This window comes from Melanostigma gelatinosum, assembly GCF_949748355.1.
Source record: "Melanostigma gelatinosum genome assembly, chromosome: 15".
Taxonomy (NCBI): Eukaryota; Metazoa; Chordata; class Actinopteri; order Perciformes; family Zoarcidae; genus Melanostigma; species Melanostigma gelatinosum.
The window spans coordinates 12,399,648-12,420,248 of NC_136648.1; the positions used below are offsets into that span (position 1 = coordinate 12,399,648).

The 20,601-nt window shown below is 42.2% G+C and overlaps 2 protein-coding genes across 2 annotated transcripts in view; both read right to left on the reverse strand.

Annotated features, from left to right (window-relative positions):
* Positions 1-2,305, reverse strand: part of LOC306789084 (CMP-N-acetylneuraminate-beta-1,4-galactoside alpha-2,3-sialyltransferase-like) — a 47,917-nt gene extending 45,612 nt beyond the window's left edge. Inside the window, exon 1 of the mRNA XM_079284868.1 lies at positions 2,177-2,305. The gene's annotated coding sequence lies outside the window, so the exon portion shown is untranslated. The remainder of the gene's footprint in view (positions 1-2,176) is intronic.
* An 877-nt stretch (positions 2,306-3,182) lies between these two features.
* Positions 3,183-18,291, reverse strand: LOC306789405 (lysine-specific demethylase 4A-like). Its single transcript, XM_079285331.1, has 23 exons — positions 18,153-18,291; positions 16,582-16,743; positions 16,325-16,500; positions 16,093-16,207; positions 15,734-15,927; positions 14,755-14,804; positions 14,557-14,660; positions 14,312-14,449; positions 13,913-14,124; positions 12,883-13,049; positions 12,089-12,732; positions 11,481-11,588; positions 11,196-11,313; positions 10,810-10,985; positions 10,421-10,634; positions 9,853-9,932; positions 8,808-8,863; positions 7,806-7,914; positions 6,834-7,025; positions 5,635-5,805; positions 5,409-5,528; positions 4,879-4,971; positions 3,183-4,728 (listed from the first exon to the last, which is right to left on the reverse strand). Exons 2-23 carry the CDS (start codon positions 16,720-16,722, stop codon positions 4,591-4,593), a joined length of 3,516 nt encoding a protein of 1,171 aa, XP_079141457.1. The 5' UTR covers positions 16,723-16,743; positions 18,153-18,291; the 3' UTR covers positions 3,183-4,590.
* Between the last annotated feature and the right edge of the window lie 2,310 nt (positions 18,292-20,601).

The following is a 20,601-nucleotide window of genomic DNA, read 5'->3' on the forward strand; positions in this document are numbered from 1 at the left end:
AAACATCAACATTGATGACAGCTGTGAGAGTAAACCTAAACAGCACAGAGGCCGTACATTGAAGCAAAACAATGAGCTGAAAGACGCTAAAATAATCTGCAGGGCTGAAGAGAATGGCAAGGAATAACTACAAATTCATCATTCGATCCGTTGTTATCAAGACAGAGAATCAAGGAATCAACAAAAGGCCTGATGCAGATGACGAAGAATCAGAAAGCAAGAAAGAGAGAGCAAATATATGAGGTACATATATAGAAAGATTTGGTGAACACAGAATATTCAGGGCATATCAGACAACATTAACAATCTTTATGCAGAAATTAATAATGAATAAATTGTGTTTCTCCAACCCTAAAATATATTACAGCAAAGGTTAAAAAAAAAATCTTACATTTGAGATGACTCCTGTTGATAGCAGTATGGCTTTATTTTTACACTAAATGCCCAAAGCCAGTTGAATAAACAACAGGAAAACTGACAGTTGAAGATACACCCTTCTCTCCTAGCCCTATCACTTTGTTGAATCATTGAATAGTACTTAACCACACAGGAGCGCTTCCTTTTCAATCAAATTCAAGCTGCTGATAACAGACTTCCCCTTTGACTTTGACTTCCCCATACCTGGCAGAGGCTCACGGGGATGAAGGCAAACAAAGAAGCGCGAACTGGCACCATCACCCGTCCGTTAACAGCTGTTATGACCCTGTGTTGACTGGTGGATGGGGAATCTGGCTGCAGGTAATTTACTGACAGTCTTTGTTCCTGTGTGTGTGCATGAGTGAGATACACATCCATCTCGTCCAGCCCAGGAACCGAACCAGAGCCACTCTTGCTGTGAGGCTAGCCGCTAGTCACTACACAACCTTGCAGCGCATCATTTTGATGTGTCGCGCATATTTTTAAAGTCACAATTAAGTCAAAAACAAGAAGCTTGCGGCTATGTGAAGCTGTAATTAGGCACAGTGGAGCTTTGAGCCAAATGCTAACTTTAGCATGCTAACATGCTGATGTTTAGAGGGTATACTGTTCACCGTCTTAACTTAGCACATTAGCATGCTAACATTTGATAATTGGCATTAAACACAAAGTACAGCTGAGGCTGATGGGGTAAAAGTATTTGGTAATAGAGGACAAATTAAAAGTTTGACCTGATTGTGTCACTGTTTGATTTATCAGGTGTTTATCAAAATGACAATTAATCTGAAATGAGACGCAAATGTCTCTTACCAAATTGAATGGCAATCCATCCAGTGGTTGCTGAAGATTTTTCAACTTTAACAACAAAAATTGAATCTCACGGTGGCACTAAAGGAAAAGTCCGGGGTCACCAAAGTATTTCTAAAATGTTATGTCAATCCATCGACTGACGACCAATAGACCAACCAACATTGCTGAGCAATGCCACTATTAAACCAACAAGGGTTGGAAACCAAAGCAGAGGAATCACTGCTCTACAGAGGCATTTCTTTCCCGTCACAAGCGATTCGGAGGAACTAACAGTGAGGGCAAAAGCACTTCATGAAAGTGAAGATGGCAGGATGTTAGTTCTGATTTATCACTGTACCAGCCCACAAGTGAATGACCACATCAAACCGACACACATTCATCAAACCTTAAGCAGAATTTTGAGGTTACACTAATGGAGTTTACGTCATAGGAAACTGAAATGGCACTCTCGGGGCATTTCCTTAAATTGAAGCTCGGTCGGTACAAAAATTCCCCGGAGGCATTTAAATGAAATGTCAGACAGCAACCTGAGTCCCTCAATAGATTTTTAAAGAACTATTTACTTCCTCAGGGCACACACATTACTGAAGAACTCAGCTGACCTGTGCCCAGGGGTAACTTCTCCCCTTTGTCACCTGCTCCTGTGACTGTAAGGAGAGAAAACGAGTCCTCTTTTACTTTGAAGAGCAGGAGAGGGAGGGGATACAGTAGACCCACATCTCAAATGTTCAACTTTGAATTTAGCTAATCTCCTGTCCAATTTTGAACAACATATGTATGTATATGTCTATATACACACACAATACATATTTTTAAAGTTACCCCCTTATTTATGTAGTTGTAATTATCATCATTCATGAATTTGTCAACAACCTATAAATGAAGCATCTGTAACAGATAATCAATGTCGTACAAGCATAACATAAGAGGGCGTAAGGAACCGACTTACTTCTCTGGGCTGACACTCGATAGAGGCTGAAGTCGAGATTTAGAGGAAAAATAAAAAGACGTTTTAAACCATAAGAAGAATGGAACTAGTAGGCCTACACGTGATGAGAGATCCCTGTCTCTGAGGAACTGAAATGATGGCGATGGTACGCCTTCACCCCGTGTCTTACGGATGTGATCAGACACAAACTCAAGAGTTATGGTGACCAAAAAGGTCAGCTGTTACTCTTTGGGAGATTGCTATCATGCTTATATAACTTGTTTTTCTGTAGTGCAGACCTGCTCGGAGACGTTTTGTCTTGCGATGACTCGTCCGCCACACCTGAACATTTGGTCTGGCTTTAGTGGAATGTAGTCACTCAACATGCGGAAAATACTATTATGAGCAACCACCCAAGCATTAGTGTGCACAAAAGTTGAAGGTTAAATGCCGGATAACTACCAGGTTCCCGTCTTAAATACGTTTACATATTTTTGTCAGAGTCCAATAGAGCCCTAATAAATCTGAGACGTCTAATGTAACCTGACGTTCCTAGAGGTTTAAAGGGAGCAGTGATACAGAGAGCCAGGAGCCATCCATCTAGTCAAATTCCAGCCGTGGTCTCCAGCTCACAAGACTCATGCTGCTTTGACACAGCTGCAAGCCCTCTGGCTGAGACATCCAACACTAGTTCAAAAACACGAGCAAGGAAAGAAAGGCAGACGACAGCCTAATGACAAACAGTACGAGTTCTAATAGAAACACTGCCTGAAGCTCAGCACTCAGATCTGCTCATTTCTGTGTGGTACATGTAGAAAGTAAATTGCAGGTTTTTTTCTTAATCCAAACTTTACTCAAAACAGTTGATGACAAAGAGTACAGATGTAATGCGGCCTTGCACACGGGCCCGCAAGGAAACCAATAAGGCAGTTTGAAGTGTAGATAAAACGTGTCTGAACATGACGTCTTCCTGAGAACGCTGCAACCTGTCTCTACTCACATGGCAGATAGAAAAGACTCAGAAATCTTCTTAAACTGACCCACTTACAGCCTTTTCATTTATTTGTGATCAAACTAGAACCTGGTTACAATGTTCACCTCTGGAGCTATAGAGCTAGCGTTTTACCAAAAACACACAAAAAAAAAAAAAAAATGTAATCTCAGTGGAGGCCATGGGTCGATAAAATGTTAACCTCCTGAGGCAGGAGGTGAAAATAAGTGCTTTTTGTTTAGAGGGGGATTTAAACCAGATCAGCAATCAGCAATGTTAAATGTTATTTGATAGTTAAATGTTATGCACCTTCCGCCACAACACATTCCGTGCAGGTGAAAACTTGCTTGGCAATAAACATGTCTGATTCTGATCACAGCCTTCAATCCCAATTCAGGAAGAGTCTCACAATTTAAACAGGATGTCTGAAAACCTATCAATATAATAAATATAAACACATCTTAGGTTTTCTACAGATTGTGAAAAGGACATGACAAAAATATCTTTGTTCTTAAACTCAATGCACTCGCATAAATAAAAGTGTGATAATGAGTAATTACAATAGTTATCAGTATGCTTGGCCCTTTGAAATGTAAGGCGTGGGCCTTTGACAGATGTGGACTTTCCTTCCATCTCCACAGTAGAAGCACGTTGACACACCAATGAGAAGCAATACGCTCCATGCAACGCATCACATGACTCATAAGCACAACCTAAGGATGTGTCAAAAGGTGACCGTGAGATATTATTTAATTTCTTTGGGGTAGCAACTTAACACAGTTCTAGATGAATGAAATAGTTTTTGTGGTCAACAGCTGATTGGCTCATAGTTTAGCCTTTGTTAAACTTGATGAGTGAAAACATTGAACAAAAATGATGCTTCATTTAAAACCTTCACAAGCATAACTTCTCATCACTGCAAAATATGATAAATTATTATGAAAATAACATAAGTCGGTAAGTCAAGAGCAAACAGTCATTTATAGAAAAAATGTCACAAAATTAGATGAACTACCGATTGTAGAACGTGTAGTTTCCTTTACAGCTGCTAAATGTGGTGGTAGAGAGAAAAATATCTTTCCCCAATTAGACAGTCCAACCTTTTCCATTTTTAACAATTGAACTAATTGATGGATTCTAGATGAGGAAAGAAAAGAACTAAATGAAATGGAGGAAGAAAAAAATAATCTACAGAGTGTGATGGGAAACAAGTGAAAGAATATTATGTAATGCAAACAGAAGTAATTTAAAGTCCCAGCCGTAGTTTATAAATATGTAGCCTGACAGGCAGTGGAAGCAGAGGAGGAGGAGGAGGGGGGGGGGGGGGATCATTCCTATCAGCAGTAGCCAGAAACAGAGAGACCAGACGAAGAAACAAAGATCTGGAGCCGCTTCTCTCTGCGGTGAGCCGAGGCGGCGAGAGAGAGAGAAACGGATATGGATGTCACTCCATGATGGCTCGGTAAATGACGGGCTCGATGTAGTCCTCTCTGTATCGAGAGTTGATGACCCTTTGCCTTTTGGAGTTCTGTTTGACGTCGCTCTGTGAGAAGAGCTCAAAGCGCATGTCTGACGCCACCGACTGAGGAGCAAGCATCAGAAATAGAGGTTAGTGCTTGCAGATCTCAAACATAGAATAAGTGTTATAATATACCTTGCACACTTCATAACACGTTCGTTTGAGCGTCAAAGGTTCAGAGACCTTCTGATAAAATGGGGGATTGTACTTTACCAGTCGTGACTTGACTCGTTTGGGAAGATTCTCATCCAGAGTGTAGATGTCTTCTCGCTTGACAGTGGTTTGTGATCCATCCTCAAACTCCACCTGAAAATACATACACACACACACACACACTAAGTGAAACCACTAATATACATATCACGTGGATGAAAATTCTTTTCACCGCCATTTTTATGAATAGTTTATTACATTTTTTCTCACATGCAGCAATCAATGTACATTTTACATAACTGTTTAACTGGGTAGCAAAAAGACAATAACATGCAGGCTGTTGTGTCACATCATCATTTCTCTGAAATACACCACCAGAGATAAGAGGTGAAACTGAGTGAAAAGCACTTCCCTTTAACAGATCACATGATGAGCATATCTAGTCATTTTTACTCTTCACCACACAAGACCACCCACATTTCAGGGTTGAGAAACCCAACTCTCTGATGTGGTTTGAAGAAACTTGTTGGATACAGTCTATGCAAGCCGGTGCCAGTGAGGCAGAAAGAGAGACATGAAGGCGGGTTTACCAGGTACATAGGGATGGAGTGCGCCGCCATGAACTTGGCTCCATATATCAACCCATCTGTCCATCGCACTTGAACAGCATCTCCTTCGGCGGGTGGACCGAGCCGGACGCAGTCACGGTTCTGAAAAGAGAGCGAAAGGTGAATTTAACGTTAAAGTCTCACTAAGTGTCATCCCCAAACATCTTTGCACTGGACAGAGTAAATGACTGGAAGCAACTCCATTAACCTCGATGTCCTCTGGGAAGAGGTTGTCGCTGAAGGAGCCGTCATCGAACACCACCTCGTAGAAGGTGGCTGTGGTCAGTTCCGCCACCTCGCTGTGGTAGTAACGGCCGTTTTTGTGTTTACAGATCACCCTCTGCCTGACTGCCAGCTCACGCATGGAAGCCTTGTTGCGCTGGGGAAGGACAGAAACGGAGCTTTACTCTTGAAAGCTTATCGCTCCACAGCGCTGTAAGTCACAGGAGAGCGAAGTGGCTGTAGTGCAAAACAAACAGCAAGAGGCTATAAAGATAACTCAGCGCTGATTAGTCGACTGTAAAGATTAAAACAACTACTTTATGGTACGATATAGATTGTGGTCACAAAGCTCAATACCACAGCAGGTTAATTTACATTCAGTGATTAGTTTTGTTGCTTGACAGAAACAAAAAGACGTCTCTGCCCCAATTAGCCAGTCAAAGCAGAGCAGCACAAACAATAGTAAGAATCCATGCGGTAGTTTGAGAGTTTAGGAATGTGAAAAACTACAATAACAGAGATCTTGGCGCCAAATTAGGTGTATTTATCAATCATTAAAATGTGACTAGAAACGATGTGTCACATTCTAGAAAGCACAAAAACAAACAACGTTCTTAACAGCAGCGTACATACATACATCTATATGGGATCTGATGTAACTATGATCCATGAATAGGTTTGCATTTTTGCACTTCCGGTTCAATCCAATCAATGTTTGTTTTTTTGGTTAAATGCCTGAAATAAGGTCTGTGGTTAACAAACGGTAAAGAGATTTTAACGTTTTGTTCCACCATAGATTTCTTTAAAAAGGCGATTGCTAGCAAGTGGCCATATGAAACTACAAAACATCATCACGCTGACGAGTCTGCCTTCACATCCTCGGTGTGTATACTTCGACCGTGGTGTAGTTCCTTTATAGCCTAACGTTAGTTTTTTACTTGTGGCAATCGCATTCACACTTCAAAAAGCTAAAAGTGCTGTTTTTATACTGCTGAATAAAACGTGTTCGTATCAGAATATCGGAAAAGTGGGTTAGTGTGCATCAACATGGTGCACACTAACCCACTTTTCCTCAAAAAAACCCCAGAATCTAAACACAGCTTTGCATGATAAAGTATGTATAAATGACGGAACCTTTTGCATTCAACTCATTACTATTGGCCTGATTGTGTTCCACGAGGTTACCTCTGGTATGCTGGGCGCTTTGTGTCTGTAGCAGGTGATGAACACTATGAACGGCCAGTCATCCGGGTGCATGATCATTCCAGCTGCCTGAGCGCAGGTGGGGTGAAACGCCGTCGAGCAGCGCCCGTGGGAGCACTGGACACAGCAGCCATTCACCTCCCTCTTCATCCGTTTCCTGCAGTACGAACACTTCTACCAGAGTGACAAAGACAAGCGCGGATAAGGCATCGCGGTCAAGAGGAAAAGTTACGGGTGGCGGGTTAAAGGAAGTACAGGGGAAGGAAAGGAGGAGCAAGGAAACAAGCCAAGTGGGGAGGATAAGAGGAAGAAAGATTTTTTTTTAAGTTATCAAAGGGAGCACAAGGCAGGCAGACCCTGACATGGACTGGAACACAGACATGTTACGAGGGATATTACACAACTTCCTTTTGGGAATTTAACAGGGTTCTGACATCATAGCTACTTATTTAGAAGTAAATCCATTGAGATGAAGACCTATAACAATGGCGACAAGGCCAACCATTGTTGGAACAAAGTCCCGCGTTATTTCCAGACTGACCGTGACTAATGCACAAGCATACACTGTCTGCGTGTTACGTCTTTAACAATAAATATATACCAAATGTAGTCAGACTGTCACAGCTCCATTACGCAGTTGATACAGCATCCATTATGCGGAAACATGCAGGGGTCTGATTGAGAAGTGAATGTGGGTAAGAACAGCCAAACAGGCGCCACAGCAGTTTCAGTGTTGTGAAATGCGTGTCCTCAGTGAGAACCACAAACAGATGCCATCAGAGCACAACTCCGTTTACCAAGAATCCTATCTGTGTATCTGTGTAGGGGTCTAAACTACTTGGCAGAGGAAAAATAGACCCGACTCGTATTGCCATAAATACTGTAAGTAGACGGGCATTGTGATAATAGTGAGATAGAGAAGCTGCAACCCACATTAACTGCAGTGAGTCTTACCAGTTTGAACCGTGGCAGTGGGATTGCAGAGAGGTCAATGGGGCCTCGCTCAGTGATGTTGACAAAGCGAGCTTCCAGCACAGTGATGGCACACAGCACATGGACCCACCTGTGTGAAAGACAAACATGAGGGAGATTTAGGACAAACTATTCCATGTCCGCGAAGCAATGTTTCTAGAAATGTTCGAGCACGTATTAAACAATGTAGTTACACAACGAAACAAGTAAACGTGATGTGTAGACATCAATTTGGAGTCCCAACTACATGTTAATGTCTACATATGATATGTAAGAAAACAACTACAACTTGTACAACTACTTCTTAAGGCTGCTGTAGTAGACAGTCTACCTACTCTTCAACCATTCAATTGGTTGATGGTGGAAAATAATCTGCAGGTTCTCTCGAGTCTAGATTAACTAAATCAACCACAGTCCACCAAGTGCCCTCTTCCTGGTAGCCTAAATTAGTTTGAATAAACATAAAACACGATATGTAGCATATCAAATTATGTTTAATCTAATTATTGTATACTTAGTGATAACAACACTCAAAGCTGACCAGCTTGCACGTGTCCATATTCATGACTTCAGAGAATAGAACGAGCCGTCAAAACCGTTACATTATATTTAAATATTAAGATTATGTTCAGTTAAAGAATTAATACATATGACAAAGAGTATCCCCACATTAAACTACAGTTATCTGAACAAACAAGGTTTAAACTTGAGCATGAAAGAATTTATTGCATTGGAAATAGTAGTTTGACAAAGAAATCCAGTCAGTCCTACTTCAAAAGGAAATTTGTGACATTGCACATTTAAACAAATATTCTTATCTGTGGTTCTAGATTAGGGACCAGCTCAGATTACCAGGACTGCTGTACATGTATCATAAAACTACAAAGGTCAGTAGCTTCTGTACTACAGCTTCTGGTTTACAGCTTCTGGTTTACACATTCATGCTCTTTAGTGGCAGCACTACGGTCTGCTCGTATTTCCTACTTGTCATCGTTGGCTCTCTGCAGAGCGCCGCCTCTCAAGGAACACAGACAGCAGTCCTGGAGGAAGACAAACACAAAACAATGCATTGTTAAAAATACCAACTCTGGCTAACTGGCTCCTTTATCTTCGTCACAGCTAAACCCTGATGTGTGGATATATGATGTTCTACTCTATATTACTTAGAGCTTAAACTGGCGATAGCCCAGTCAGCTCTACTGGATCACATGGTCGGTACTGTGCACCTGGTATGGCAGCCGTCAGGAACGCACTGTACTGTACTTTCTTAAAGCCCGTAAAAAAGTGCTGCTGTTAACTGACAACTTCCATCTGTTGTATCTAAATTCTGATCAAACTTTCCTGCCACAACAGTTCTAGTCTGACACCCTTTCTCCACAGATATTACACAAACATATTACAGGAAACCTTTAAGAGAAATCAACTGGCTGAGAACGGTGATATCTTAGATCCTACTAAAAACAGGAACAGTGTGAAGCCAGAGGCCATTGGAGGCGTCACAACCAAATATAAAGTGAAGCATTGCCCACTAGTGGTCAAAGGTGTTTGTGCCACAGTAGGGCCACATTCCCAAACAACCTATTGTTCTGAGCAGGCAGGAATGCGGAAATTTAAAGATACATTTTACAAACAAAGTTGGGGAAACAAATTCCCCAAAACAATGACACAAAGGGACACTCTCTCACTGTCTCAGAACACAGGAAGCGGTAGCATAGAGAGCCAACTTTATAAGCGCCACAGAAGCCGCTGTGCTTGTTAATTGTATTACACTATTAAAAAAAGTTACCGTACATAGATTCAGCTGCAGCAGCTGTAATTCACGTAAACGTATTCCTAAACCTAACACCTGCAGACATTACACATGTAAGGCCACACCCTGCCTGGCTGACTTTATTAAACACTAAATGTTGTATAATGCAAGGCAAGCTGGGGCAGGGACACAGCAACTCTGTGGCTGAAGTTTGTCTATAAATGGTTAATGAGCAATAGAAATAATGATTATCTCCTAAAGGTAGCCAAATGAACCGACCTCTGTGGTGGCATCAGCATCACAACGGGCGCACAGCCAGTCGTCTAGTTCTGCTTCGTCCCCAGACACACCATAGCAACCTGGACAAAACAAGAACATGTCACACATTCACGAGCTTCATCCCACAGCATGGTCAGTAGTCATATTTGGCTTTTTATTTAAGATAATTGGGAGGAGAGGGTGAAAACAATAAGTGATCAGGCACCAAACTACAACAGTATTGGGGAATACGTAAATTAAGTAAGATCATAACATATTATTAAACTTAACTAATAGCATTTAATTCAGCAAAATAAGGAATGTCAGAAAGGCACTGTATGTCAACGCTGTGTAAAAGCTCTTGGTGCTACTGGCTGAATTATTAAGTGTGGCACATGTGTTCATCCATAATGAATGGTCTTAAGTGATGGCTGTTTTTAATAAGTGTCTTAACAGTAGTTTTAAGCTGAAGAATAACAAAATATCTGAATGTATAGTATGCAAGATACATTTCATTTACCGATCCCTGAAGTGTTCCTACCGATGCACACTTTAATGGATACCTGTTCATCGCAGTGAAGGGGCTTACTTGTGTGTACGCGGACGCAGCACTGAGCACAGCTGACCAGCCGGCTGGTCCCGTCCTCCGTTACATGAGGGTTAAACAGCTGTCCCTCCCCGTTATCATTGGTCTTGCCAGATTGGGTGTTGAAACACATTTCAGGGATGAGCGGCTTGGACCACTGGCGGCCCCCTGGACGGTTCACCAACGTCACGCTGGAACTCCCACTGCTGGATTCAGACTGGAGGGGAGAAGAAGAGGATTGTTCTACGATAATCCGATGGATCCCATCCTCACTGAAAACCTATTATCAAGTGTTGAATCAACGCACAGCTCTGTGAAAATTCTAATATTACCGTGGCCAAAGAAACATTAATAAAAAAACTAACTTGATAAAACCATGCTGATAGTGTCACCTGATGGTAAGTGTAGAAGAGTAGGCAGATGGAGCAGTAGGGGGCCTGCTGGCCCACGCCCTTGTTGTACTCTCGCTCTGCCTCAGGGTTGTACGGGCGACACTGCCACAGCTGGGTTAAAGGCTTTGCCCACTCCTCTTTCTCCTCTTGCTCAAACTCCTCGTTAACTACCTCTTCTGCAGATGGGATGAAGAACAGAGACGCATGTGTGAATGGAGGAGGAAGCATAAGAATTCAAGCCATGAAAAAACTAAAAATGGAAATAGAATAAAATGGGTAGAAATTATAATTAAGACAAGACATTATATTATTACTGTAAATATAATGTTTAGTAAATCGACTCCACACAACTTATTACTACATTATGCAGATGAACAACTGCGTACCATTGTCACTGCCCACCTCCCTGATTAGTGGGTGGTGGCGGGGCAGCTTGCAGAGCTGGGCCTGCTGCTGTTGCTTCTTCACAACCGACTTGCAGTACGACTGCTCTTCTGACACCTGCTGGAGCAAGACGTGTATAGCAAGACAAAACTTTAAAAACTGGGATGATACTGTACCTGTAGCAACGAACAGAACAACAGTTGGATTGATTTTTAGACATTTAGGGGGCTCTGTACTGGTACGCATAGATGCCTTTGAGAATTTGGTCCCTGCCAGTAACTACTTACGTGATGAATCTGAGGAATCACCGTCACCTCATCACACACTGGTTCGTTGACAGGAATGGTGTCATTCAGGATGACAGCGCCACTATCCACAAGGGGGGATTGGTGACTCTGTAGATTGAACAGCATAAATGACATTAAACATTCAGGCAGGAATAACAACTGATAAAGTGCATTCTGTCACCACAGAGATCACAAAGAACTGTTGTGTTCGTAGAATCAGTAATAAAACGGTGCTCTACGAGATAATTAGGCAAACATCATGCAAAGAAAATGCCCCATTAAAGAGCCACTAAAAGTCCTTTTCTTTAGTACCTACATGTACAATGGTATTATGAAGCAAAGACACGCATTTAAGAGCTCTGAATACAAACTTAACATCTTATATGTTCAGGGGTGACTACAAGCTATTTGGGATGATTTGGTGTTAAGTTGACAGAAAAGACAATGCATGCTACACACAACATAACCTGTGCTCAAACAAGCATATGGCACAGAGAGGCAACGATGACTAACATTTTAAAATTATATTTCACTTCTTGCCTCTTTGGTAGAAGTGTTCCGTCAACGAACGTTCTATTAGACAAATATATAAATCCTAAAAAACAAACCTTTCGCTTGTTGTTCTTGGAGGCCTGCGTCACTGTGTTGCTCATCTCTGTGGGAGGTATTTGTGTCCAAGTGGCAGCAGATTTGCAGGTGAGCTCAACTTCAGGCTTCTTCACTTCAGCTTGAGCCTCAGCAGGCATCGGTATTTCAGGTTTGTCCTCCTTTTGGACCGGCTCTACAAGACTCTCTGCTTCCGATTGATTCAGTGCGGCGGTGGTGAGAATAATCTTGGATTCTGGCTGTGGCGAGGACTGAACCTGCTTGTGTGATAATGTACAGGCTTTGTGCTGGAGATGACGGGGTTGATGCTCTCTAGCATAGCTGTGAACCTGTGTGTGAGTCTGCGGCTGCTTTTCTATAGCGTAGCTGTGCACCTGAAGAGTGTCTTTTGAACTCAGAGTTCTGTGGAAGAGCAGGCTGGCTACCCCCATTTTGCGGGAAGGCTCAGTGCTGGTTTCTGTCCACGAAGGTGCTGCTGAAACTGACAAATATCCGTTTCTGGGCTGGGACTGAGATGAGATCGCAGGTGCACGAGTCTTGGAGTAATGTGGGGGGCGGCCTACATCACTGTTACTTTGGGTCAGGCTCCTGTGAAATGGATCCAATAAAGTGACCTTGGTTGGTGTGACAATCAACTTTGGTGGGCCTGTGAATTGAATTAGAGATATCTCGTTTAGGAAGTGATGGTGAAAAAAAAAAAATGCACTGTCATTACACTTCATTTTCTTTCACCATATAAAATGTGCTATTTCAGGCTTAGCTGCCCTTCAGGAAACTAAAGGGTAAAAAGTGACACCTTTATTTCTCTTGCCATCTTGTGCCGTAATACGTGGAGGTATTAGGCTTAGCCTGGGACGCTTCCCGTACTGCTCCACATCGTCCTCATCTTCATCCTTGGGAACAACCTCCTCAGGCACCTCCAGACAGACTCTGTGTCTCTTGGTCTCTATCCTCTGTGTAGCGCTGACAACCAAACACAAGGGACAGAGGACTATAAACTGCAGGGAACAGAAAACATTTGTTGTTTCTGCTGCTTTGAAATAGAACCTTGTCAAATACCTCTTACAACTAAAATGCTAACACTAGAATTCAACACAAAAACTACAGCTTTACAAATAAAAAAAAACACCCTGGAGTGTATCGGCCATCTTTACTAGGTTTTTCCTGTGTATGAAAAAACAATATACGAGCTAATTCTGTCAGGAAAAGGGTAAAGCTGCATGCGAGTGTGGAGCAGGGCATTCCAAGAAAGAGGGCATTAGCATGTCCCAGTAATTCTCGCTGATTGTTAATAAATGAAAGCTGCGATTTGTTTTGTCAAGACTAATTAGTATTGATTTCCTCAGCTGTCACTGGGTCTTGAAGCTAAGATTAACTAGCATTAAGAAATTACATATTGTATATTCTAGAGTAAGTACAGTCTAAAAGGGTGGGTTAAGAGGTTGTCTGGGAACCGGAAGGTCTACAGTTCAATCCCCGACTGGGACGTGTCGAAGTGTACCTGAGCAATACACTGAACGCCTGTCATTGGCAGCCCACTGCTGAAAAATTTCCCCCTTAAAGGGATAAAGATAGTATGAATTCTATTCCATTCTTCTTTTATAGAATATCTAGCTTTCTTCACCATCGCTTTACAAACCTCAGACAGACACGGTCATAGGGATGATTGCTTACAAGACTTTCCATGGCAGACACGCCGCTGGGTGTTCCCAACAGAGAGCACAAAATAACAAATCACCGATGTAGTAAAACATGTAACTGTATCAACCACTTAAACAAATATACATGTGGTCAAAGAGCATTCATTTCTGTAGTAAATGACCCACCTCTTTCGCTCCCCATCATCGCCACAGCTCTCAGTGCAGTTACTGGTGTCATTAAAGGACTCCCCCAGGAACTCCTTGGCCTCTGGGGTGGGCCGTGTGTGGTCAATGGGTAACACATCCCGCCCTGCCAGCCACTGCTCGTAGCGATCTGGCTGGAATTTCTTCACAAATACATCCATAGAAATCTTCACCATGTCTCTACGGCATGAGCACTAAAGGGACGAAGAGGAAAAAGACAGTGATGGCGAGTGTTACAGGTGACGATGTTGCATGTAATCTATAAACGTATAGTTGATAATACTGTATGAATGTATATGTTGACAGTCTTACTAGCAAGATAACATCTGATTCAAATTAGGTTAGGTATGGTTTTCTATGCAGTCACTTGGCGGTTCTCACCAAAACAGCTTGCTTGCCGTACTCAATCCATCTCTCTGTGGCGAAGTTGGTGGATTCTGCACAGTTGAAACCGTGGTTGAAACCAGCATGATAGGCATAGGGGAACGTTACCATGAACTCACCGGCCTCCTGAGTGATCTTCGGGAGAAGTAAAACATTTCTTTAGTAACTGCAGTTTATACATTTGGCTTGTTCAGTGGGTATGAAGAAAAGGCCCTGAAACAAACACAAAATCTCCTTCATACCTTTTCAAACGGAATGCCATACTTCTTTAGTATCGAGGGAGAGATGAGAGTCATCTTGTGCCTTAAAAAAGCCTCACAATTTTGGGAACTACCGGGAAAGAACCCTAGAAGGAGCGAGAGCACACAGATGTTAAAGTCCATGATAGTGAACAGCCTGATAAGATAAACATCAACAGATAATAGTGTTGGGTCTCTTACCTTTAGCCAAACGCTCCAATCGCTTCCCATGCTCTGGAGGAACACAGTACCTGTGCAGATGCAAATTAGTCTTCTTAGTCACAGTAAACTGAGATAATGGATTTATGTATATACTATACAGTGTGGTGTCAGATTCTAGGATATGCACGGTGGTGTGGTGGCTAGCACCGTCGCCTCACAGCATGAGGCCCCGGGCCCTAACTCAACACATCAACTTCCCCACTCATAAGCACAGTCACATCCTGGACCTGGTCTGTTCCACTGGAATCACCATCAACCACCTCACCATCGATTCTTAGACGCATCGCGATTCTCTCTTGAAAGATTATGACTCGATGCAGAAAACTCAATGATCGGAAATTTAAAACTCAATTCTCAAAGTTATGATCGCATGTAACCAGTCGTTGACACCGGGCTGTCCGTTTCTGACCGCTGCCCCTGAACGCAACAGACGTAATACACGTGCGTCTTATTTACGTTCTAAGCTCGGCTCAATACTAGCAGAGTTTTTGCTGAGGGAGGCTGAGCTTCAGCAGCCGAATATGGATTCAATCCGACCGGCACCCCCTGGCTTTAAAGCGAACGTATGGAAGCATTTTGCTTCTTCTTCCGCCAAAATCTGGAAGGGCGAAGTGAATCACAAAGTAGATTGCAACTTTTATTGCCAAGGATTTGCACCCCTCAATACTGCTCGCGCCACCTACTACTCTGGCATCATCCACTCCGGTTCCGGCAACACCAAGGTCCTGTTCGCCACAATAAATAAACTTATCAAATCTATGGATAATCCCTCCCACAGTAGAGAAATGTGACTACTTCCTGTCATTCTACAAAGCAAAAATTGAGACCATCTACAATCAACTGGCCACTTCCAGCGATCGCCACGTCAATCACATCACAAAAAACACTTTATTTTATCTTAACAGGTTCTTCTCCATTATTTCTGCATCTGATCAAGAAAAGAAGTTTGTGTCCTTACCATGATTTGGGCTCTCCAAAGTGCAAGTAGTTGATACTGTAAAGGTCCATGTCCTCAGTGTGCCATGCAAAGGTAGTCTTCCACATGCCAAAATATAAGTAGGGTGTATTAACACCCTCAATAGTGATGCCGCTTTCACATTCCACAGTATCCAAAATAGTGTCAAGATGGGCAATGTTCCATTCTTTGACATCCTGCAGAAGTGGAGCAGACAATATAAAATCAGCAGAAGAGATTTGAAGTGGTGATAAACACCACTATGTTCAGTAATATTTCAGGTACACAGTAAGCAATTGGGAAACCCATCAACATTGAAGAATATTCACTATAGCAAAGACATCCAAGAAATGTCAACTCACAGGGCCATATAGAGAACCATTAACATCGGCCCCGTATATGGGAGGGTTAAAGGTCACGTTCTTCCAGTACTTCCTTTCCAGCTCCTCAAAGTCATCATAATGTGGACTACAGAACCTATAAATGGAAATAGTGAATTAATACCAACACCATTAACTAACTTCTACCATCAAAAGGTTAAAAATGTAGTTGGTAGATTTCAATTGCGGATTTAACAGATTTTCTAATTCTCACTTGTCACTGTTGGCAATCTTGCGAAACTCTCTCACGGTGATGGACTTCTTCTGAATGTTGTATTGTGTGAAAAGGCCCGACTGGCCCGTCACCACCTGCTGAATGGGCGCAGGGATCACCAAATCATCTATATCGTCATAAGAGCTTCTGGGTTTCCAGTCCTTTGGTGGGACAATCTTGGAGGAGGAAAGTGGACAGCGCGTTAGACACTAGAATGTGTGCACCTGTGGGAACACATGCAGTGTATCAGTACTTACTTTAGCCAGGCCTGCTTTGTGTGCTCCTTGGGACTCCACATATGCAATGTAGCGGCTGAAGTTCTTGAATTCCTCAGGAGTGGGGTAAAAAGTCATGATCCCCTTGGAGCCATGGTTTTGGGAAATCACCTCTGACGCCATCCCAAAACTCAATGGCAGCTCCTGCAAATTGTGAATAAATGTTGTGATATCACGATTAAATATATCTTAAATCAGTTATTCCATTATCCGTTTTCCACCACAGACAGGTATCTTTAACTGGATCCTGCCTTATTTGGCCTTAGCCCCGAATGTTATAACTTACTTGAATAATTGAAAACTGCTATCTACAGTTCAATGATTACAACAATATTACTCTGTGGCAGCTAGTGACACTCCTCAACCAACTTGTGGCACCTACTGACACCTATATCTAAGCAGAGGAAGAGCGAAGATATTTGCAGACTTGTATTATTGGATTAAATATTTTAACATTCAGACATAACCACTTAGCTATGTCTGCTGATGTTTAGATGCTATGAAAACGTTAAAAAAAAGCACACTAATAAAGCAAAATTATTAAGTACAACGTGGTTGCTCTAAGGATGTATGAAGCGACCTGGGGGCTCAGGGGACTGTGGCCCCAGGGGACTGTGGCCCTACCTGCTCAGCTCGTCCGCTTCTTGACGAGTGACGAACACCACTGTCATAAGTATATAAGCTATATACTGACATTGCAAATTACTCCTAATATGTTGTATTGTTAATATGCTATATCTGGTTCTGAATAGTAGAGAGATCATAACTTAATTTGAATGGTTCACTGTCGTATGTTACGTGTTAGCATACCTAGCTTGGAGGCTGCACAGCGCCGGGAACAACTGAAACAGTCCCTGATTGGTTAAACCTGCGTCTCTTTAATTCTGCCCCACAGTGGAAGCCCAGCCAGTGACATTAGCTTATTTGCTAAAGAAACATGGGCTAATTCGTGCAACAAAAATGCATCGCATATAGCCTAGCATGTGCTAATCTGATAGCATAATGTTTTCACGAGTATTCAAGTTAACATTGGTTCTTGTCACGTAATGTAAATTACACGATAGCCCGAATTAACGTATAACGTCACTACTTGGAGTAAACTTGCCGTCTTGCTCTCATGGTGTCTAAAAGGGGAGAGTGATAATCATAAAACAACTAACTTAGTTAGCCAGTTCACGTTAGCACCTTGATTGAGTGAGACTACTTCCTGTATTGCAGAACACACCACTGCTGCGTTACAGCCTTCCAAGCTCATTCGTGTAGCTAGTGTCTATTAGCAAACTTGGATACAGCTAGCGTCAACGTTCTCGTAGGTTATAAAACGGAGCTATCTACTTTATATAAACAAATTTCAACAAGTGTTTGACTTTACTTGCAATCCAAAAAGTAAAAGTACCAATTGCCAAGTCAGTGATAGCAATTCCAGGAAATAGTCTACACCCGACCCCTAGCATCGACATTAGCTGTCGAGCAGTTTAGCCATCAGATTAGCATTGTGAGTTAAACTAACATTCTGAGGCAGCCGTAATGTAACTCGACATGCAAACACTTACCACCTCCTCTCAGTTGATTGATACGTTATTCCTATGCGTTGCAAATATCTCGTAATCACTAGAAAGAGCAGTTCGTGGCATACGAGAAAGAAGAGAGCTTGCTAACTAAGCCCCCAATGAATAGATCACTATCCTCCATTACCACGTCTACGCATGTACACGCATCTCGGATTTTGTTTACCACAACACGCTTGGGACACGCTCAGCCAATCGGAGGGCTGCTACGCTATCTCGTGGGTCTCTGAGTGGATTAAAACAGTAGTTTAAATCTCTTAATTTTGTAACCATTGTAAATATTAACTTGATTAACCAAGCTATTGTCTATGTTTCTGCACTTTGGATTTAAATGGTATATGGGAAGAGCGATTTTGTAATATTAAGAAAATGATATGGTTCAACAAAAAATTGGAGAGACAGCGAGATCCTTCTTGTGGCACTGGCACCTCTGCGTCACTCAGCGTCAGTCTGTGGCACGCAGCGTCACACAGCGTCCCTCTCTGTCTCTCAGCGTCCGTCTCTGTCACTCAGCGTCCGTCTCTGTCACTCAGCGTCCCTCTCTGTCAGTTCAGCGGAAAGATTCAGCTGTGGCACGCGAGCATAGTTCGGCAATTGTCAAGAAGCTGCGGAGCTGAGGGGGCGGAGCCACATTTCCTGAGACATTTCCTGAGAACACCCGTTGTTGTTACGACAGATCAGCTTCCATAAATCATTTTTATGATTTTAGTTGAGTCACAGGAGCCCCCTGTTCTCTGTATGCATCCTTAGAGTAAGTACGTTGTACTTTTTTGTTTCTCATTCATTTTATTTCAGTATGATTTAGCTGGTTTTGCAACAAAATGGAACATAATACACTTTCCAAATTATTACTTTTATAGTCACTTACAACAATCGGCTACAATAATGAAAATAAATCATCCGTTTTAGAATCATTTAAAAGTATATATTAAAATTAAGACATAAAATGTCCAATCCAAAAATACATGTTTGAAAATATCTTCACTCTTCCTCTGCTTATATGTATATGTATGTCAGTAGGACATATGTTAACTGTTAACAGTTTACAGCATACTTAAATAAATATAAATAAATACAAAACACACGCACACTTTGTACACACACTGCAGCAATTCTTTTGCAGGAATATGAGCATATTTTCCCCCTCTGGCGAAATACAACACGTCTCATGCCTTATTTTATTTTACCAGTTGGTGGCGGTAATGCGCCAATTCGTTTGCCAACCGCCAGTACACCAAAAGGGAGGAGAAGAAGAAGCAATACGTGTTTTATTGATCCATTTCCTTCGTACAAGTCAGTCAATCAACTTCCTTTCTCCTAAAAGTATGCTGATTACTTCGACCTACTATACGTATCCACAGGTTATCCACGTAGATCGTTCCCTTTAACAGGTTTTATAACACGATCCCAAACACGTATTGCTTTTCATCTACGAGCGGCGTGATTCAGTTCCGAGAAAGAAAAGAAAATTACGTTCAATATAGGATCACAAAATATTAAAAACGTGGCAGGAAATTGCTGATATTATGAATGTATAACACGTTAATCTCATCACTGCACTCTATTATTAAACAGCCTCCAGTAGACCTTGCTTCAGTTACCATAGTAACACAATCAGTGATACATTTTCAAAATAGTAAGACTTCTGACAGTCTGCCTCCACCTACAGCTCCAGAGATCAATCTTAGCGGTCACAAGACAGTTAACATGACAGCAACGAAGAAAGGAGAACACATTCATCTTGTTTTTGCTCTTGTCTTGTGAGATTCGGAATTGTTTGAATATTCTAGAGTCAAACTTTCTATATCTCAATGCCAATACAACTGAATAAATTGAATTTGGACCACAGTATTTGACCAACATTATATCTTCTCATCTTGGCCTTTAACTTCTTCTGTTTCACCAGTCAATTCAAGATTTAAGTGTGACAATTAAATCAATGACTCAGGTAAATTAGGCTTAGTGTTTGAAAAGAATGAACCAAACATCTCTCTATATTTTTCAATTGTCATTATTTATTGCTTCATGAAGTACACATGCTCACTTTTCTATTACATACAAATAACAAGTAAATACATGATGTATACAACTTGGTTGCAAATTAACCATCAACATCAAATATCTGTCACCCTGAGTCACGCTCGGTCACCCTGCGTCCCGCTCGGTCACCCTGCGTCCCGCTCGGTCACCCTGCGTCCCGCTCGGTCACCCTGCGTCCCGCTCGGTCACCCTGCGTCCCGCTCGGTCACCCTGCGTCCCGCTCGGTCACCCAGCGTCCCGCTCCGTCACCTTGCTTCAAGCTCCGTCACACTGCTTCACGCTCTGTTACTCTGCGTAACCCTCTGTCTTCCTGTGCAGATTGAAATACTTTTTTTACACTACCCTGATGACTCCGTCCTGGCAGCAGGACTGGGTCCTCCGCTCCTCACTCATA

Coding starts and splice junctions, on each gene's coding strand:
- LOC306789405 (XM_079285331.1), bottom strand. CDS start 16,722: ATGGCGTCAGAGGTGATTTCCCAAAACCATGGCTCCAAGGGGATCATG. Junction 10,986..11,195: donor GGAGGTGGGCAGTGACAATG/GTACGCAGTTGT, acceptor TCCCATCTGCAG/AAGAGGTAGTTAACGAGGAG. Junction 5,529..5,634: donor TCTTCCCAGAGGACATCGAG/GTTAATGGAGTT, acceptor CTCTCTTTTCAG/AACCGTGACTGCGTCCGGCT.